Source organism: Myotis daubentonii, chromosome 16 (assembly GCF_963259705.1).
Source record: "Myotis daubentonii chromosome 16, mMyoDau2.1, whole genome shotgun sequence".
In the NCBI taxonomy this organism is placed as follows: domain Eukaryota; kingdom Metazoa; phylum Chordata; class Mammalia; order Chiroptera; family Vespertilionidae; genus Myotis; species Myotis daubentonii.
Window position 1 is genome coordinate 5,504,344 of NC_081855.1, and position 20,750 is coordinate 5,525,093.

At 40.9% G+C, this 20,750-nt stretch overlaps 1 protein-coding gene across 9 annotated transcripts in view; it reads right to left on the minus strand.

The window, feature by feature from the left end:
- NCOR1 (nuclear receptor corepressor 1) overlaps positions 1-20,750 on the minus strand; it is a 244,548-nt gene that overhangs the window by 90,872 nt on the left and 132,926 nt on the right. For 6 of the 9 annotated variants that reach the window (XM_059668513.1, XM_059668515.1, XM_059668517.1 and 3 more), the window contains 4 exons: positions 14,661-14,839; positions 14,121-14,175; positions 13,382-13,483; positions 476-603 (listed from right to left, as the gene is read on the minus strand). In XM_059668513.1, the coding sequence (XP_059524496.1) occupies positions 476-603; positions 13,382-13,483; positions 14,121-14,175; positions 14,661-14,839 (464 nt within the window). The remainder of the gene's footprint in view (positions 1-475; positions 604-13,381; positions 13,484-14,120; positions 14,176-14,660; positions 14,840-20,750) is intronic. The other 3 variants (XM_059668520.1, XM_059668516.1, XM_059668514.1) reach the window with 1 other exon arrangement.

The window sequence follows — 20,750 nt, forward strand, 5'->3', positions numbered from 1 at the left end:
GAATCAAGAATCTCTGAGTGGAAGAATCACAGATTGATTTTCTTTATATTTTGCTCTCTTTTCCTAATTTTCTATAATGAGCAAGAATTACTTTTATAACCTCAAAGACAGCAACAACCACAAACAAACCAGGAACTCTATTTTATATGATAATACAAATGAGGTACATAAAAAGATCATGAGGTATCTTTGAAATCAAAGATTAGATTAAATTTGATATATCTCAGTGATAAGTATATATTATTATAGCCTATTCCTTCTGAAATAATATATACCATGTCTGGCAAATAAGCCAAAAGTTATATTTACTGAAATACTCCACTCCTTATTTATATCAAATAACTATTCAATAGTTAAAGCACACATCACATTAATTCTTTTATCTGAAGTTTTATACCTTTAAAAGACACAATTTCATTATTTAAAAATAAGTATAAAATTTAACTAATTATTTAATTCTAATTATTTAACTTACTTAGAGTCCTCCTTTTCATCTTTTTCTTCTTCATCTTTTTTTTCCTCTTCTTTTTTTTCTGTTTTTTCTGCTTTCTCTTCTTCTTTTTCTTCTACTTTTTCTTCTTGTGATGGTCGGGCAATTTGCTGCTAGAATAAACCATCATTTATAAAATTCAAAGGTAAAAGAACTAGCTCCTCAAATCCTGATGATGAATTTTAATAAATATCTATGCAAAAAGAATAAATAATTAATGTATTAATCTTTTACAATGTAATTAGGAATCATGTATTTACAAAAAGTCTAAGGCTCTTTAATATATTCTATATATATTGTTTAAAAGGTCAGATATACATACACACACACACACACACACACACACACACAATGGCCATAGTATTTGAACCCATCAAAGAATCATAAATGTTAAGATTCCACTAGAAATCTATGGTGGGTGTTCTCTTTTTGTAACTCCTATATCTAATCTGTCACTTAAGCATTTCAACTTTAATTTAAAATTTGATAACCTATCAAACCATCCCCCTAGTATTTGATGTTTACTATATTCTTAATTTTTTCATCATTATAGATAATACTATATAAAACATCGTTATGCTTTTACTCTTTTGGGGGACATTCATTTAATAGAATTAGTAGACAGCTATGGTCATTTATCAAGATTGAAGAAATTTGGAAAAATACTAAGGATATAATAAAGTGAAAAGAAGTAAAGCACAAATATTTCTAAGCTGAAATTACAACCTTCTATATATATAAAAGGCAAATATGATAAGTGTCCATTCGAATAGTCGCTATGACGCACACTGACTACCAGGGGGCAGATGCTCAATGCAGGAGCTGCTGTGAAGCGCCAGGCCAAGGCGGGTGTGAGCAGGGGCCCAACTGACTTGCCGATCGCCCCACAGATGGCAACAAGGGGCAGCGGCGGCCGGGGGTGGGGCCACCACCCAGCTCCCAGGATGTGGTGGAGCCAGGCGGGAGGCCCCGAGCCAATCGATAAACCCGCAGTCGGGATGATGGAGCAGGTGAGGTGCCAGGCCACGGCAGGGTACCAGGCAGAGTGCAAGGCTGTGAGGTTGGGGGCACAAGCTGGGGCTGCAAGCCTGGGGGAATGAGCTGGGGCCCTCAGGGTATGTCCAATGGACAGCTGTCAGTAAGAAATCCTTAGTGCTGCAGTGGAGGCAGGAGAGGCTCCCGCCACTGCCGCTGCGCTCGCCGGTTATGAGCCTGGCTTCTGGCTGAGCAGCGCTCCACCTGTGGGAGCACAGAGACCACAAGAGGGCAGCTCTTGCGTTGAGCATCTGCTCCCTCGTGGTCAGTGTATGTCATAGAGACCAGTAGTTCCACCGTAGGGCCAAAAACTGCTCTCCAACATCCCTGAGGGGTTCCGGATTGTGAGAGTGTGCCGGCCAGGCCAAGGGATCCCATCGATGCACGATCGGGGCTGGGGAGGGATGTGGGAGGTTGGTCACCGGGGAGGGACCACGGGAGGGCTCCAAGGCGTGTCCAGCCCATCTCACTCAATCCCAACCGACCAGACCCCAGCAGCAAGGCAGCTTGAAGCGAACATGAGGCTTGCTTACTTCAGTGACGGAGGACTCCAATGTTCCCCGCCTGCCTTGCCAATCTCTGAGCTTGCAATTTGAAACATAGTTACAAATAGGGAAGCTAAACAAAACCCCAGAAACATGCTTTCAGCGAGCCAGGATCTCAGCGCTGGAGTTGATACAGTGTTTCGATTATAGAACCCAAACAAACCAGATACCTGCTTTAAGCAGCAGAGGCCTCAGAGCTGGAGCCAGAGCTAAAGCTGGCCCAGAATAAAAAAAAAAAAAAAAAAGGAGCAGTTGGGAGCTTCAGTCACCCGCCAGCCTAAAAACAACCTTCAGTCCCTCACCCAGACTGGCCAGGCACCCCAGTGGGGACCCCCACCCTGAAGGGTGTATGACAAGCTGCAAAGAGCCATCATCCCCTCACCCAGGCTGGCCAGGCACCCCAGTGGGGACCCCCACCCTGATCAAGGACACCCTCCAGGGCAAACCAGCTGGCCCCCACCCATGCACCAGGCCTATATCCTATATAGTAAAAGGGTAATATGCCTCCCAGCACCGGGATCAGCGGAGCCGCGAGGCCTCCCGGCACCGGGATCAGTGTGACAGGGAGCAGCGCCCAAACCCCCTGTTCACCCTGTGGCTCTGTGTGTGACAGGGGCACGGCCACAACCTCCCTATCCACTCTGCTCTGTTTGTGACAGGGGAAGGCGCCCCAACCCCCTGATTAGCCCTGCTCTGTGCCTGATAGAGGGGAGCTCCCCAACCCCTGATCGCCCTGCGGCTCTGTGTGTGAAAGGGTGCGGTGCCCCAAGCCCCTGATCGGCCCTGCTCTGTGTGTGACAGGGTGGCGCCGCAACCTCCCCATCGACCCTGCCTTGAGTGTGACGGGGGCGGTGCCCCAACCCCCCAATAGGCCCTACCCTGAACATGACTGAGGGTGGCATCGCAACCTCCCGATCCGCCCTGCTCTGTGCATGACAGGGGGCGGTGCCCCAACTCCCCAATCGGCCCTGCTCTGAGCCCGACCAGGGGCTGCACCTAGGGATTGGGCCTGCCCTCTGCCACCCGGGAGCAGGCCTAAGCCAGCAGGTCGTTATCTCCCGAGGGGTCCCAGACTGCGAGAGGGCACAGGCCGGGCTAAGGGACCCCCCCCCCCCCGGCCGAGTGCACAAATTTTTGTGCACCAGGCCTCTAGTCTACACTAATAAAAGAGAAGCATGCAAATTGGTGTCACTTGGCCACACCCACCAGCCAATCAGAGCAATTATGCAAATTAACCCAACAAAAATGGCAGTTAATTTGCATAGGCAGGCATGGAGCAAAGACTGAAGACAGCTAGAAGGAAGCCAAGAACTGCAGAAGGGAGCAAAGCGGTGGAGAAGGGAGGGAGCCGAGGCTGCGAAGACTCGAGCAGAGCCGAGGCAGCAGACACAGGAGCGGAGCCAGGCAGTGGAGAAGGGAGCGCAAGAAACCCTATTCTTGTAGGAACAAGCCCCAGGAAGCCCTATTCTTGCAAGAATCTTCCTGCAACGGGCCTTTAGTATAACTCACAAAAATCCTCTACAGGTTTGAATGTTTCTTATGTTGACAGTGCTCTACAGCAACATCTAAAAATAGTTTACGCTGAGACTTATTACTGTTACATCTAATTGAATATCTAACACTAACAAATCCTATATAATAAAAGGCTAATATGCAAATTGTCCCCTCAACCAGGAGTTCGACCAGGAGTTCAACTGAGAGTTCGACCAGGGGGCCGGGCCGGCTGGCCAAAGGCCCACGGCCCCTCCTCCCAGCTGGCTCCAACCCTGATTGGCTTCCCCACCCCAATCGGGGGTAGGGCCAACTGGCCAACTGCCCTCGGCTGCCTCACTCCAGCTGCCCTCCCCTTGGCTGGCCTGATTGGCCCCAATCAGGGTGAGCCGGCCAGACCCCACCCATGCACAATTCATATACCGGGCCTCTAGTGTGTGTGTGTGTGTGTGTGTGTGTGTGTGTGTGTGTGTGTGTATTTTTTTTAAAATATATTTTATTCATTTTTCACAAAGAGGAAGGGAGAGGGATAGAGTCAGAAACATCAATGAGAGATAAACATCGAATAGCTGCCTCCTGCACACTCCCTACTGGGGATGTGCCCACAACCAAGGTACATGCTCTTGACCGGAATCGATCCACTGAGGCAAACCAGTTAGGGCTAGTATATTTATATTTGTTAAAATGCTCAAGTCTTTAGAAAATTGATAAAGAAATTCCCACTTCTCAGACAATGAAGCTGCCAAAAAAAGAAACAACTACATTTAAGATCAAGCAGCTATAGTTAACTAAAAGTATACAAAAGGCAGAAAGCATAAAGTACTATCTCACCACTGAATTTTTCCTTAAAAATACTTCACGAAATAAGTAGAAAATATCTTATGTCCATCTTATCAAAACATATTAACAACTAATGCCTTTAAACCAAATGAATTTGATATTATTTTCCTGAAGACTGAAAGCTGTCAATCACCAAAAAACACCATCATGAAGGCAATAAAGGTAATAGCAATTATCCCAGATTAACATAGATATAAAAATCCTCAAAAAATAAAAGCAAACAGAATTCAGCAATACGTTAAACACCTTTATCAAGGCCACTGGGGAAAAGGTTGATTCAACATCTGCAAATCAATTAATGTGATGTACCACAAAAACAAAATGAAGGCTAAAAATCACACGATCATATCAGATGTGGAAAAGCATTTGACAAAATCCAGCACCCATTTATGATTAAAAAAAAAACTCACAGCAAAGTGGAAATAGAGGAAATATATCTCAACATAATAAAGGCCATATATGACAAACCCCACAGGTAACACACTCAACAGGGAAAACCTAAAAGTGTTTTCCTTAAAATCAGGAATAAGACAAGAATGTCCATTTTCACTACTTTTCTTCAACATAGTACTGAAAGTCCTAGCCACAGTAATCAGACAAAAAGAAAAAAAAGACATCCAAATTACAAAGGAAGAAGTAAAAACTGTCGTTATGTGTAGATGACAAGATACAGTACAGAGAACCCCAAATATACCACCAAAAACACTACTAGAACTGAAAAATGAATTCACTAACTTAGCAGGATACAAAATTAATATTCAGAAATCAGCTGCGTTTTTATAAATCAACTAGAGGCCCGGTGCACAAAATTCGTGCATGAGGAGGAGGTCCCCTCAGCCCAGCCTGCACCCTCTCTAATCTGGGACCCCTCGGGGGATGTCCAACTGCCGATTAAGGCACGATTCAGGGGATTGGGCCTAAACTGGCAATCGGACATCCCTCTCACAATCCGGGACCACTGGCTCCTAACTGCTCACCTTCCTGCCTACCTGATCGCCCCCTACTGACCCCCTCTGCCAGTCTGGTCACCCCTGACTGTCCCCCCCACCGCCGCCAGCCTGGTCGCCCCTTACTGCCCACCCCTACTGGCCTGGACACCCTCAACTACCCCCCCTGCTGGCCTGGTCGCCCCACGCAGCTTGCTGTTTAGTTGTTTTGTCGTCCCTCACTAACCCCCTGCCAGCCTGGCCGCCCCACGCAGCCTGCTGTTTGGTCGTCCATCCAGTTGTTTCATTCGTGATAGCCCCTGGCTTTTTATATATTAGGATTACAAACTATCAGAGAGAGAAATTAAGACCCAAATAGCCCTAGCTGGTTTCGCTCAGTGGATAGAGTGATGGCCTGCAGACTGAAGGGTCCCAGGTTCGAATCTGATCAAGGGCACATGCCTGGGTTGCGGGCTCGATCCCCAGTAGGGGTGTGCAGGAGGCAGCCGATTAATGATTCTTTCTCATCAATGATGTTTCTATCTCTCTCTCCCTCTCCATTCCTCTCTATAATCAATGAAAATATTTTTTTAAAAAGACACAAATAAATGGAAACATATATCATGCTCATGAATAGGAAGAATTAACATCATTAAGATGTCCACATTACCCAAAGCAACCAACATACCAATGGCATTTTTCCCAGAACTAGAACAAATAACCGTAAAATTTATGTGGAACCACAAAAGTCCCCCAAATATGCCAAGTGAACTTGAAAAAGAATGAAGTTGGCGCTATCATGCTACCTCATAACTATACTACAAAGCTATAGCAATCAAAACAGCATGATACTAGAATAAAAGACAAACAGATCAATACAACATAACAGACAACCCAGAAATAAATTCACATCTGTATGATCAATTAATCTATGACAAAAAAGGCAAAAATATACAATGGGGTAAAGCCATTCTCTTCAATAAATGGTATTGAAAAAAAAACTGGACATACAAATGCAGAAGAATGAAACACTTATCACTTTTTTACACCACATATAAGAATAAACTCAACATGGATTAAAGACTTAAATGTAAGATCCGAAATCATAAATTCCTAGAAAAAAAGCATAGACAGTAAATTCTTTTACACTGTTCTTAATAATGCCTTTTTGAATATGAGTCTCCTTGGGTAGGGGAAACAAAAGCAAAAATAAACAAATGGGACTACGTTGAACTAAAAAGTTTTTGCACAGCCAAGGAAACCATCACAAAATGAAAAGAGAACCATCAATGGAAGAAGACATTTGCCAATGATACATCTAATGAGGGGTTAAAATCCAAAATTTATAGAGAACTCACACAATTCAACCCCCTAAAAAACAAACAATCTGATTACAAAATAGGCAGAGGACCCAATTAGACACTTCTCTAAAGAGAACATACAGATTGCCAATACACATATGCAAAGATGCTCAACATTACTAATCATAAGAAAAATGCAAATGAAAACTAGAGAGATAAAATCTCACACCTGTCAAAATGGCTATCATCATAAATCAACAAACAACAATGTAGGCCAGGATGTGGAGAAAATGGAACCCTCCTGCACTGTTGGTGAGATTATAAGCTGGTGCAGCCACTATGAAAAACAGTATAGTTTCCTCAAAAAATTAACAATATCCTATATTATAAAAAGTCTGTGGTCGTCATGCAGTCACACCATAACGAACAATCATCAGGAGGCTGCGTGCCCGGCAAGCGCTTGCGGGTGGGCGGGGCTGCGTGCATGGCAAGGCCCACGTGGGTGGGCGGGGATTTGACACTGCATCCCCGCAGGTGCCAGCGGGGACTTGACCAGCGCCAGCAGGGACTTTGGCCAGGAGGTGCATTGGGAGAGTCCCACGGGGCGCCAGCCCGTGAGGCAGGACTCCAGGACTCGTGGAAATCCCACGTGGCACTGGCGGGTGCTTGATGCTGCATCCCCGCGGGTGCTGGAGGGGCTTGATGGTGCGTTCCCACGGATACTGGCAGGTCCGGGTCTCGCAGGATTTCAAGGCGCATGCGGGTGGGCGGGTGTGCGTGCGGGCGAGGTGTGTGGTTGGGGAGGGACTTGACTCTAGGTCTCTCAGCACCAGCAGGACTTGACGCTGCATCCCTACAGGCACCTGCCCAGACTCTGACCGGAGGGAGAAGAGAGCCAGATACCCACACCCAGGACTTAAAGTCTGGGTCTCACCATGCCCACGGGACTTGACACTGGGTCCCCGTGGGTGCCGGTGGGGACTTGACGGTATGTCCCCGTGGGAGATAAATTTATATATTATTTTCATATACATTTTACTAATTTTCTTTCATATCTGACACTTTTATTATAAAGGTCAAATAGCAATATTAAAATATTTCCTGTAGTTAATCCCCTTTTAATGGGCATGAATTCTGTGCACCAGGCCACTAGTAACTACCATATGATCTAACAATCCTACTTCTGGGTATTGATCCAAAGATATCCAAAACACTAATTTAAAAAGATATATGTACCCTTATGTTCACTGAAGCATTATTTATAATAGCCAAATTATGGAAACAAACTAAGTGTCCATTAATAGAGGACTGGATAAAGAATATGTGGTATATATGGAATATTACTTGGCCAACAAAAAGAACTAAACTCTTACCATTTGCGACAAGACAGATGGAGGGAGAGGGTTTTATGAAAAGTGAAGTCAGACAGAGAAGGACAAATACCATGTAATTTCATTTATATGTGTAATCTAATATACAGAATAAACAAATAAAAGAGAGAAAACTCACAGATACAGAGAACAAACTGACGATTGCCAGATTGGAGGAGATTTGGGGGTTGGTGAAAAAGGTGAACGGATTAAGAAGTACAGACTGGCAGTAGCAAAATAATCACAGAAATGTAAAATATAGCATAGGGAATATAGTCAATAATACTGTAATAACTGTATGGTGCCAAGTGGATAATAGACTTATCAGGAAGATCATTTTGTAAATTATATAAATATCTAACCATTATGCTGTATAACTGAAACTAATATAACATTGAATATCAACTGTAATTAAAATTTTTAAAAATATTTTAAATAAATAAATAATAAGGCCAAGAAAACACATGCTGACATAAAAGGGAATATGTTGTCAACATAATGGAAGAGTACAAGTTTTTGCAAAAAGTATTCAAGTACTGGAAATGAAGAATGTGGTCCCTAAACAATGACTTGCTTTTGCATAGGTCACTAACAGGTACCATAATAATCCTATCCACACAGTAACAGACTTACTAAATAAAGAGTTTACATTGGAAAGAAAAAATATTTTCTTCTAACAAAACTAGAGGCCTGATGCACGAAATTCATGCAAGGGGCTCAGCCCTCGCTGCCATGGTGGCTTGCCTCAGCCCTCGCAGCCCCGGCTTCGTCTGGAAGATTGTCAGAAGTTTGTTTGGCTGTCCAGTCTAATTAGCATATTATGCTTTTATTATTATAGATGTTATACATAGAATTAAATTACTGGGCATCTACACTAATAAAAGTGAAACATGCAAATTGGTGGCACTCTGCTACGCCCATCAGCCAATCAGGATGAGTATGCAAATTAACCCAACAAATATGGCGGGTTAATTTGCATACACAGGCATGGAGCAAAGACTGAAGGCTCCGGCCCCAGCAAAGACTGAAGACGACTGAAGACTGAAGACTGAAGAGGCTTGTGTCTCTGCTGTGGCCTGAGCAGAGACACCAAGCCTACCTGTGGCCGGAGCGGAGAAGCCAAGCCTCGCTGTGGCCGGAGCGGAGAAGCCTAGCCTCGCTGTGGCCGGAGCGGAGAAGCCTAGCCTCGCTGTGGCCGGAGCAGTGAAGCCTAGCCTCGAGGCTTGGCTTCTCTGCTGCGGCCAGACCAAAGGCCTGGGTCCCAGGTGCCGGAGGAAAACTGGTACTGGCAGCCAGGGGAAGGAAGGCCTATTGTGCGAGTCTTCATGCAATGGGCCTCTAGTATCATTTATAATTCTAGATTTCAAATAATAGCACTTAAGAGTAGGCTTCAGGTTTCCAATTTTTAATAGGTAATCATGTCTTCAACTAAAATTTATAATAAACCACTCATTCTCATCATGGGATGTTAATAAGTTAACTGTAAAAGTGGATTGGGCAGTATCTAACAGCAATTTGAGAGAAGAGTCTAATCTTTTGCCAATAATGATTTCTGAACACAATTTTTAACAAAAATATGATTACCTGTCTAATTTCCTTATGATTCTGAGATTAAAAACTCACTTTCAGAATCCTACATACTAAAAGGCTAATATGCAAATCAACCAAACGGTGGAACGACTGGTCGCTATGATGCGCACTGACCACCAGGGGGCAGACGCTCAACACAGGAGCTGCCCCCTAGTGGTCAGTGCGCTCCACAGGGTAGCGCCGCTCAGCCAGAAGCCAGGCTCACGGCTGGAGAGTACAGCAGCAATGCTAGGGCTAAGGATGTCTGATTGCTGGTTTAGGCCCGCTCCCCAGCAGTTGGACATCCCCCAAGGGCTCCCGGACTGCAAGAGGGTGCAGGCCAAGTTGAGGGGACCCCCCCAACCCAAGTTCACGATTTTTGTGCACCGGGCCTCTTGTAAATAATAAGCAAGTTACTTTATGGCAATAATAGGTTAAAAATCCAAGCTCACAAACTTGGAATCTTTCCGTCAATAGTTTACTATGGGTAAGAGGAGTGGGGGAAGGGAGAGGCAGACAAAAACTGAAAGAATGGAACGTGCTTCAGTGGAGCTCTACAGAGTCTTGAAATAAATGTGCCCTAATCACTCTGGGATTACTTAGTGACTCAAACTTGATTGGATAATAAACCAGTAAAGAGACTTTTCAAACTAGTTGGATCTCTATGATATATCCACCAGAGTAAGATAAAGAAGGTAAAATCAAGACACATGAATTTAAAAATTCTTAACTTATAACTAGATATTTTTAAAAGTATTTTCTATGTAGTACATTCTATTCTTTCCAAACCAAATCTTTTTCCCAAACTCCAAGGTTATATAGCTAACTGTGTACATTAGATCTCCACTTGGATGTCCAGCAGGTATTTGAATTTTATCATGTCCTGAAATCTGCTCCTCCTACAAAACTTGTTCCTCCTTCAGCCATGCCTTTCACAGTAAATGGCACCTCCATAAACCAAAACTTGGATTATCTTTGATAACTGTTTTTCTCACATTCCCCCACACACAAACCATCAGCAAAACTCTTTGGCCTTACCTTTAAATATATACCAGAAACTGATCAGTTCTCTTCACCACCCAACTACAGCCAAGTCCAAGCCACTGGGATTATTAAAATAATCTCTAAACTGTTCTCCCCACTCTTCCCTTGCCTCACAAATCTAACCTCAATAGAACAGTCAGAAGAGTCTGTCACAACTAAAATCTGATATTATACTTCTGCTTAAAAGTCCAATGGATTCTTCTCTTATTTGGTATCAGTTCTAATGTCATTCAGTTATCTTTATAGTTTTGTTAATCCTCACCCGAGGATATTTTACCCACTGATTTTTTTTAGAGAGAGAGTAGAAGGAAAGGGGAGAGACAAAGAAACACTGACACAACGATTGACTGCCTCCTACCTGGGTCCCGACCAGGCTGGGGATCAAGCCTACAAACTGGGGTACGCCTTACCCTTGACCGGAATCAAACCCATGATCCTTCAGTCCATGAGCCAAACCACTAATCACTGAACCAAACAGCTAGGGATCATTCCATACTATATTAAACTAATACCACCTAATTTCTGAAAAGTTGTCCATCTATTTTCACACCAACGAAATGAAGTACTAGTACACAAGCAATTAAGAAACAGAGATAAGATTCTTTTGGTCTGAGATGGTGGTATAAGTCCATTATTAACCCCCTCCTTTCACAAATTTCCAGTGAAACAACCAAAAAACTATAAAACTAGAAGGAAAATCTCCAAGGTAACCTAAAAGTGATAGTGAGCAGGACTAGAATTGTTGGAGGGCTGACCAAACCTAAACTGAACCTACTTGGGGCAAGCCTCCTAACGGTCGGGTCAAGATGAGGATACATATGGAAAATCTCAGTTCTGCAAATGCACTTGGGGATATGCTAAGGGTGCTATCACATAGAACAAGAATGTGCAGAGGAAAACACTAATATGGCTAAAACCTAACAAGGCAAGTGTGCCACAGAAGAATGAAGTAGTACCCCAAATAACTTTAGAAGACAAATGTTTCAGAGTTCACAGAGACACTCCCTGTCACTAGAGCTTTCCCCTTTATCATAAGCAAGACACTGTTAATCTAGCATTGATAAGGCATAATAAACATCAAATTATCCCTTTACATTTCCTGGGATTAAAAAAATTTAAACAGTAACATACACAATTTCTAAATATAAAATTAAAATTACAAATACTAGTTCGTAATTAGAAATACTAGTAAAGCTATTTTAAAAAATTTGTAGCTGAAACTTGTTGAAAACGTAGGACCTTGGTTCCACTTTGCTGGTGGGAAGCAGGGGGAAAGCACTGGCTCCTTTAGTGGAACAGTGTTTCCTATCTCACTACCAACATTCAATTTGCTGCCATTCAGTTCATAAATCTTTACAGGGCTCTACAAGCATCTATCTCTTTGTCTCTACACTATCAGTCCCACTGATGTACAAGCATACTCTTTTCCTCCCTTCTTATCCCCATCCGGCCTGCCACCCATTTCTGTTTAATTTTATGAGCAAATCTTACAAACAAGTCTACACTAATACTATTGCCACTTCCACACCTTCTATATCCCCTTCAGTTCACTATAATCTTATTTCTGACTCCCTCACCAATCCACTGAAAATGCCTATCAAGGTCACCTCAGCTGACAACCTCTAGCAGCATTTCACACAGTTGACTCAGGAAACACTCCCTATACTTTTTTTGACCAAGAAATAAGTTTCGAAGAATATGTAATTACATCTTATGAGGTAGTGTTCTTAAGAAATAATGACCCAGAAAACACAAAAGTTACAACTATTAATAATGAAAAAACTGTGTCAACCTGTATCTGGTGACCAAAGAGACAAAGGAAGACAGGGTAGCTGTGTACAAAAACCATTAAGAAATTTAGGAATGCTAATAAACAGTCAGCAGCTGTCCAAGTTCATGAATACAATTCGATGTTTCGACTTGTATCCGGGTGTGGAGGGTAACAGGTGATTGCATTATCCCAACAGTCTCACTGGTAAAGCATACATGAGCTGTGACAGCTGCTGAGTACTTTGATAGAAGTAACTGAGTTGCAACTGTGAAGACATACTACATTGTATTAAAAACTATCTTTTTAGGTGAAGTACTTTTTTTTGAGGTATTTAATTAATTTATTTATTTTAATATATATATTTTTTAAATTTATTTTCAAGACAGAGGAAGAAGGAGAGGGAGAAAAACATCAGCCAGCTGCCTCCTGCATGCCCTCTACCAGGGGACCCGGGCACACGGGATCGAACCGGCAATGTTTCAGTGCACAGGACAAAACCCAACCAACTGAGGCACACCAGCCAGGGCTCAAGTGCTTTTTAAGATATAAACTATCTAATCTCCCAAAATGAAATAAAATCCGCCACTCTGGTTACCATGCTGTATTTCTCTCTCTTACCTACCTGTCCCTTCCTCAAACAAAAGACTGGTAAAGATGATATAGTAAATAAGGTGTTAAGGGTCTCAAATTTAATTACATTATTATTGTTAACACTGACATGCACGATTTAGATGACATGGAAGTATAAAACTTTTCTCATTAATTAATAAGTTTCTCATACTAGAAACTTAAAATACATTCAAAATAAAAAATATAACACTTAAAAATACATAGCTTAACTTCAAAACAATCAAAACATGTTCATAATATCCTAATTAATTTAATAGAAACGCCAATCCCTAAAGTACATGTTATTAAGTACAAAGCTCCTATTATAACAATTTCATCTTCCTGTTTACACCAACCCTGAAACATCTTCCATACAGTATTGAAACACACCTGGTTTCGTCCTCTGCGTTTTCCATAATTCCTTCTAACTAGGGCTTTATAATTCTCATTTTTCTTGGTTAAGTAGTAATATAAAACACAATCAGGAACACTCTATAAGTAAAAAAGAAATATTTTTGAGAATCCAATGAAATAAAATTTTTAAAAAATCAACATTTTTGAGGAAAATCTCTGGTTTTCTCAAGGTATAAATTGAGATGAAACACACATAACGTAGCTGGACTCTAAAAATGTACATTTTATGTCTACAACTTTAATGGGCAATACAAATTACATAAAAAATACTAGGAACTATCAGAAACATTCAACAACTTTCTTATTAATCAGTCACTAAATTCCTATTCTTACTGCATATATATAAACATTCAAATTGTCTCTTTAAATATTTTCCCCAAAAACACTACATTCAACCCACTGTGAAAAAATTCAGGAAAAATCAGGACCATATTATAATTAGAAATTTAATGAGGTTAAAAAAGCATTGTAATCTATGTGTTTTTAGAAAAATATATCAAGTTATTTTCATTAACCATGAATATTATCAGTCTGTGTTCTGTGCTAAGGATTTGTGAGCATATAATTGTAAATATTAATCACATGAAAATCTTTTCTGTAGCAAGCCCTTTGCAAAAATCAGATGCCGTTAACTATTTTGGGGTATTAGAGCATAAAATTTCAAAGTAGCAACCATAAAAAACTATAAACATTCTCAATGCTAAACATTTCTCACCTTTCTTTCCAAGTAGGATGCAATTAGTCCGAAGTTTTTTGGATGCTGGATAAACCTGCATAAAAAAAAACACACAACAACAACAAACACACACAGACAAACATTTTAACAACTCAAAAGCGGAGGGTTGTGTGTGTGTGTGTGTGCAAACCTCAAGAATAGAAATATGTACCAACTAAATCCCAGTGGTTCCTAGCTGCCTACCTGAGGAACAACTGTAGTATCACTGGAATCTTTTAAAGGGCATAGATTCCTGTGCACCATCCACCAGGAAATGACTGGACTGGTCTATGATAGAGCACAGAAATCTGTACTTTTAAAAAGCACCCCCAGATGATTCAGATACCACCCATGTCTTAACCTGACTTCATAACCCCAGTTCTTATCTGTTACCTATATTTCCACTTATAAACTTATGGGAAGATCACCTCAAATCTATATTCTCTACGTTGCAGTATCAATTCAAATGCCAAAACGGGGAGCTGTTTTTTTACTAACTATGTAAGCTTCAAGTGGATAATAATTTAAAATTTAAATTACTTGTCCTTAAAGATCTCCTTCTCATGGTCAGTCCAAACATTCATAAACTGCCTATCTTTATAAATCTTCATGGGGTCCTCCATAAGCCCATTCATGTTAATGAACTTGACCCGTCTTTGTTCTGCATCAAACATCATAGGTGGAATCACAGAAAGCTGCCGCATTTGTTTCTCATTATTCTGGAAAAAAAAATGCAGTTTACATAAAATAAAATCTAAAGAGGGTCACAGACTATCTTAATATATACTAAAAAACCAAAAACCCACATACATATGTAGTTCAATGACAATAGTAGTATACACCATAACATGTAGCATGTAGTAATTACTCAAATATCTAATAAGTATCCATTCAATGAATAAGAGTCAGAGTACACATATCCTATATAATAAAAGCCTAATATGCTAAGTGTCTGACCATTTGACCAGTTGCTATGATGCACACTGACCACCAAGGGGCAGACACTCGACCAGTAGGCTAGCTTGCTGCTGGGGCCTGGCCAATTGGGACTGGATGAGATGGCTGGACATGCCCTGGAGCCTTCCCACGGTCCCTCCCTGGCCCTGATTGTGTACCAGTGGGGTCCCTCGACCTGGCCTGCCCCCTCTCGCAATCCAAGACCCCCCAGGGGATGTCAGAGAGCCTGATCCCACAGGCCAAGGCAAGGGACCCCACCGGTGCACAAATCTGTGCACCGGGCCTCTAGTATTTGTTATAATCTACTACTACAAATTGAGAAGAGGGTTTATTTTTATTTTTTTTAAGTTATTTATTGGGGTGACATTGGTTAATAGGATTATACATGTTTCAAGGTAAATTTCTATGACACATCATCTGTATATTGCATTGTGTGCCTACCACCCAAGGTCAAATCATCTTTCATCACTATATATTTGGCCTCCCTTACCCTTTACTACCTCCCTATTCCCTTACTTAAGGTAACCCCATACTGTTGTATGTGTCTATAAATTTTAGTTTTATATCCCACCTAAGTGAAATCATACGGTTCTTAGCTTTTCTAACTGATTTATTTCGCTTAGCATAATATTCTCAAGATACATCCATGTTGTCACAAATGGCAGTATTTCATCTTTTCTTATGGCTGACTAGTATTCCATAGCATATATGAACCACACCTTCTTTATCCAGGCCTCTATGGAAGGACACTCTGGTTGTCTCCATGCCTTGGCCACTGTGAATAATGCTGCAGTGAACATAGGAGTGTATATATCTTTGTGAATAATTGTTTTTGAGTTTTTCAGGTAGGTATCCAGGAGAGGGATTGCTGGATCATATGTTAACTCTATTCATAATTTTTTGAGGAACTACCATACTGTTTTCCAGTCATGACTGAGGGTTTCTTTTTCTCCAACACTTATTACCTGTCTTGTTGATAAGAACCATTCTAACAGGTGTAAGGTGGTACTGTCTATAGTTCCCTAATAGCTAGTTAAGTTGAACATATTTTCATATATCTGTTGGCCTTTTGTATGTCTTCTAGGGAGAGGTATCTGTTCAGGTCCTCTGCCTATTTTTTAATTGGATTATTTTCTGTTTGGTGTTGAATTGCATAAGTTCTTTGTAGATTTTGAATTTTAACCCCTTATCTCCTATTCAGCTGGTTGCCTTTTCGTTTGTTGGCAGGTTCTTTCGCTGTGCAAAAGCTTTTTAGTTTGATATAGTCACATTCATTTATTTTTCCCTTTACTTCCCTTGCCTTTGGGGTTAAATTCATAAAATATTCTCTATAACCAAGATCCGTAAGTTTAGTACCTATGCTTTCTTCTATGTCATTTATTGTTTTAGATCTTATATTTAGATTTTTGAGCCATTTTGAATTAATTTTTTAGATGGGGAAAAACTGTAATCTAGTTTTATTCTTCTGCATGCGGCTTTCCAATTTTCCAGGCACCATTTATTGAAGAGACTTTTTTTCTCCATTGTGTGTTTTGGCTCCTTTGTCAAAAATTATTTGCCTATATACATGTGGTTTTATTTCTGGGCTCCCAATTCTGTTCCACTGGTCTGCGTGTCTGCTTTTCTGTGAACACCATGCGATTTTGATTATCGTAGCTCTATAGTAAAATTTGGTCAGGTATTGTGATATCTCCGGCTTTCTTCTTTTTTTCTCAGAATTCTTTTGGCTATTCAGGATCTTTTGGGATTCCATACAAATCTGATAATTTTTTTGTGTGTAATTTATTTTTAAAATGACTTTAGAATCTTGATGGGGATTGTATTAAATCTTTTTTTAAAATTAAATCTTTATTGTTCAGATTATTACAGTTGTTCCTCTCCCCCCCCCCATAACTCCCCTCCACCTAGTTCCCACCCCACCTTCTGCCCTTACCCCTATCACTGTCCTCTTCCATAGGTGTATGATTTTTGTCCAGTCTCTTCCTGCACCTCCCACACCCCTTCCCCCCTGACAATTGTCAGTCCACTCCCTTTCTATGTCCCTGATTCTATTATATTCACCAGTTTATTCTGTTCATCAAATTATTTATCTTCTTAAAGGATACCTTTCAGCATTTCATATAATACTGGTTTGGTGGTGATGAACTCCTTTAGCTTTTCCTTATCTGTGAAGCTCTTTATCTGACCTTCAATTCTGAATGATAGTTTTGCTGGGTAAAGTAATCTTGGTTGTAGGTTCTTGCTATTCATCACTTTGAATATTTCTTGCCACTCCCTTCTGGCCTGCAAAGTTTCTGTTGAGAAATCAGCTGACAGTCGTACGGGTACTCCCTTGTAGGTAACTGACTGTTTTTCTCTTGCTGCTTTTAAGATTTTTCTCTTTGTCTTTTGCTCTTGGCATTTTAATTATGATGTGTCTTGGTGTGGTCCTTTTTGGATTCCTTTTGTTTGGGGTTCTCTGTGCATCCTGGACTTGTAAGTCTATTTCTTTCACCAGGTAGGGGAAGTTTTCTGTCATTATTTCTTCATATAGGTTTTCAATATCTTGCTCTCTCTCTTCTTCTGGCACCCCTATAATTCGGATGTTGGTACGCTTGAAATTATCCCAGAGGCTCCTTATACTATCTTCATATATTTGGATTCTTTTTTCTTTTTATTTTTCCGGTTGGGTGTTTTTTGCTTCTTCATATTTCAAATCTTTGACTTGATTCTTGGGATCCTCTAGTCTGCTATTGGGTCTCTGTATAATATTTTTTATTTCAGTCAGTGTATGCTTAATTTCTAGTTGGTCCTTTTTCATATCCTCGAGGGTCTCACTAAATTGATCGGTGGTTTCTAGAAAATTCTTGAAAAACCTTATAACCATGGTTTTGAACTCTGTATCCAGTCATTTGCTTTCCTCCATTTCTGTCATTTGTGAACTGTTTCTCTGTCTCCGCATTTTGGCTGCTTCCCTGTATTGATAGAGTGGCTTTGTATGCTAGGTGTCCTATAGGGCCCAGTGGCTCAGCCTCCCCAAGTACCTGAAGTGGACACTCTTGGTGCACCCCTTTGTGGGCTTTGTGCACAGTCTTGTTGTAGTTGAGCCTTGATTGCTATAGGTATCACTGGGAGGAATTGACCTCCAGGCCAATTGACTGTGAGAATCAGCTGTGTCTATGGTGGGAGAACTTCTGTGCTGGAGACACCCTTATGCAGCAAGACTTGCTTCAGTGGGGCTTTGGTGCTCACTGAGTCTGCCCCCTGAGTGTGTCCCTTATGGATCTGAGGAGTTGTAATATGGAGGGTTCCACTCTGACCACTGGGTATACTGGCTCTTGGATCTCTAAGGAGGTGCTAATTTAGCCTCTGCCTGAGGCTACCCAGCAGGAGCTACAGAGAGATCTGCAGATTCCTCTTCTTTGTTTGGGGTTTGGAGGTGCCCAGATGAGGCCCAGCTGTGAAGCAATGCAAGCTGCTCTGGGGCCTTGGGCCTTCTTTTTGGATGTTCTGGGTCTCTCTGACCCAGCTGCAGTTAGTTAGGTAATTTTAGATTGCAAAGGGCCAGGGCATTCATATGCAAAAGCCTCTGTGCACAGCTTGGGTGGGGCAGGGTCTCAGGGAATCGACAGGGTGGAGCAAACAGCTATGGCTGATCCTCAGCCCTGCCCTAAAGGACCCGGGTCTTACTGTTCCGCAGTAATCGCTGCAAGCACCTCTGAGAGAAAGTCGTCCTCAAGTTCTGGCTGCTGCCAGACAGTCCAGTTTCTCCCCGTATGAGTCTGGTTCCCCAGAGACTTCCAGGAACTAGAGTTCAGAGCAGTCGGGAGCTTGAGTCTCCCTCTTGATTGAAAAAGACAACCGTGTCCTCAGTTGCCAGTCCTTTCCACGTGCGCCTCCGTACCTCTGCACTTTACTTCCACATGGCACCTCCTCTGAGTCTCAGTGTGCTTTTCTCTTTCCTTCTAGTTGTAGAATTTCCACTTGGCCAGCCTTCCTGTGGTTCTGGATGATGTCCGTTTTGTCTTTTAGTTGTATTTTTGAAGTGGTTGTGTGAGGCAGCAATTTCCAGTGTTTACCTATGCTGCCATCTTGGTTTTCTCTGTATTAAATCTTTATATTGCTTTAAGTAATACGGCCATCTTAGCTATGTTGAATCTTCCATTCTAATAGTAGTACATTCCATAACATCTAACATGTAGTAATTATTTATATATCTAATAAATATCCATTCAGTGAATTAAAGAGCCAGAGTATACATATTATTTTTATAAGCCACAATTTGAAAAGAGTTCTTTACTTAAAAGCTGACATTTCAGATAAAATTTTAAATATAGAAAATACAAAGTTATGTCAAGTTCATTGATAGAATAGTGACCTTATGAGCCACATTAATTCTATTTAGTCTCATTTTTTAAAGTCTTAACACCATTTCAGACAACAAATCTTGACATCATTTTAGAGAACAATAAACAGAAAATTAAACAAACAGGCACCAAATCTTAGGATCACTGATTTTAAAGTAACTAAATTCATTTAGGAATTAAATGCTTCTTGCTAATCTTACATAATCTTTCCATTAAAATTTTAAGACTATTATTCTTAGCAATTTAACTGAAACTTTTTATGTCTACATAATTTCTTTTCCCAAGGTTTAATTTAAGTTTATAAGCACAAACTTCCATGAAAAAACTTTTAGCAAAGTTATACGTATTAATCTCAGTAACAAGGCTAGGTCTTCTCCTAATAATTTTCCTCAGAGAAGTAGATATTACCTTACAAGTCCTTAGAAAGTCTATAATTTTATGAGGTACTCGCAATCAGTTTGAACACTGAAGTACTGTTTGCAGCAGACATTAGTTTGAAATCACCTCAACTGATACTAGTTATAAATGCTTATATGGTTTCAGTCAAAAAGCAAGCTAAGAAATTTAACACAGGTTCAGTTATTCTAGGAATTATGGCCACAAATCTTGAAATATACAGCAACATAATAATTACCTTTGATCATTACTTAAGAGGTTACCACATTCAAATAATCAAGTCCACGAGAATGTAGAGATGAGGTTTTAACAAGCCATGTTATAAAATCAAAACTAGCAAAACTCAATAGGCTTTGAAACAACCTTAAGACATAGTTAGAACATAGCTACAAAGACTCAGTGTTCTTGACTGAAATTCATTCTTGTTCAGCAATGATTTAATAATGTCACCTCCTATGTCTCTTTCAGGCTAGAGAGCACTCTTTGGAAACCACAACAAGTGAATACACAAACATCTGCAAAATACATGCTCTTTTGCTGTTTTATGAAATGGCACACCTCTAACCTAGAAACCAGGGAGTCACTTTCCATTTCTCTTCTTTCTCACCCCCACACTTAATCTATCAATCTTGTCCTGTCCATTCTACCTTCTATAATCTCTCCTTTCAGTCCCCTGCTATTATCTAACACTGTTATTCTGACTCAGGTCCTTATTTTTATAAAAGTCTCCTCCTCTCTTTCCCCACCTCCATGCGGCCAAAGCCATATTTGTAAAACACCAATATGATCATGTGACTACCTTCTTTAAAACTTCCAATGATTGACCACAGTCTTTGGACTATTCCCTCACTTATGTATAAATAAACCCTTAGTTCCTGGAGTATGAGGCTAAATTCCTGAATAATGAATTAACTTAAATTAGATCAATTTA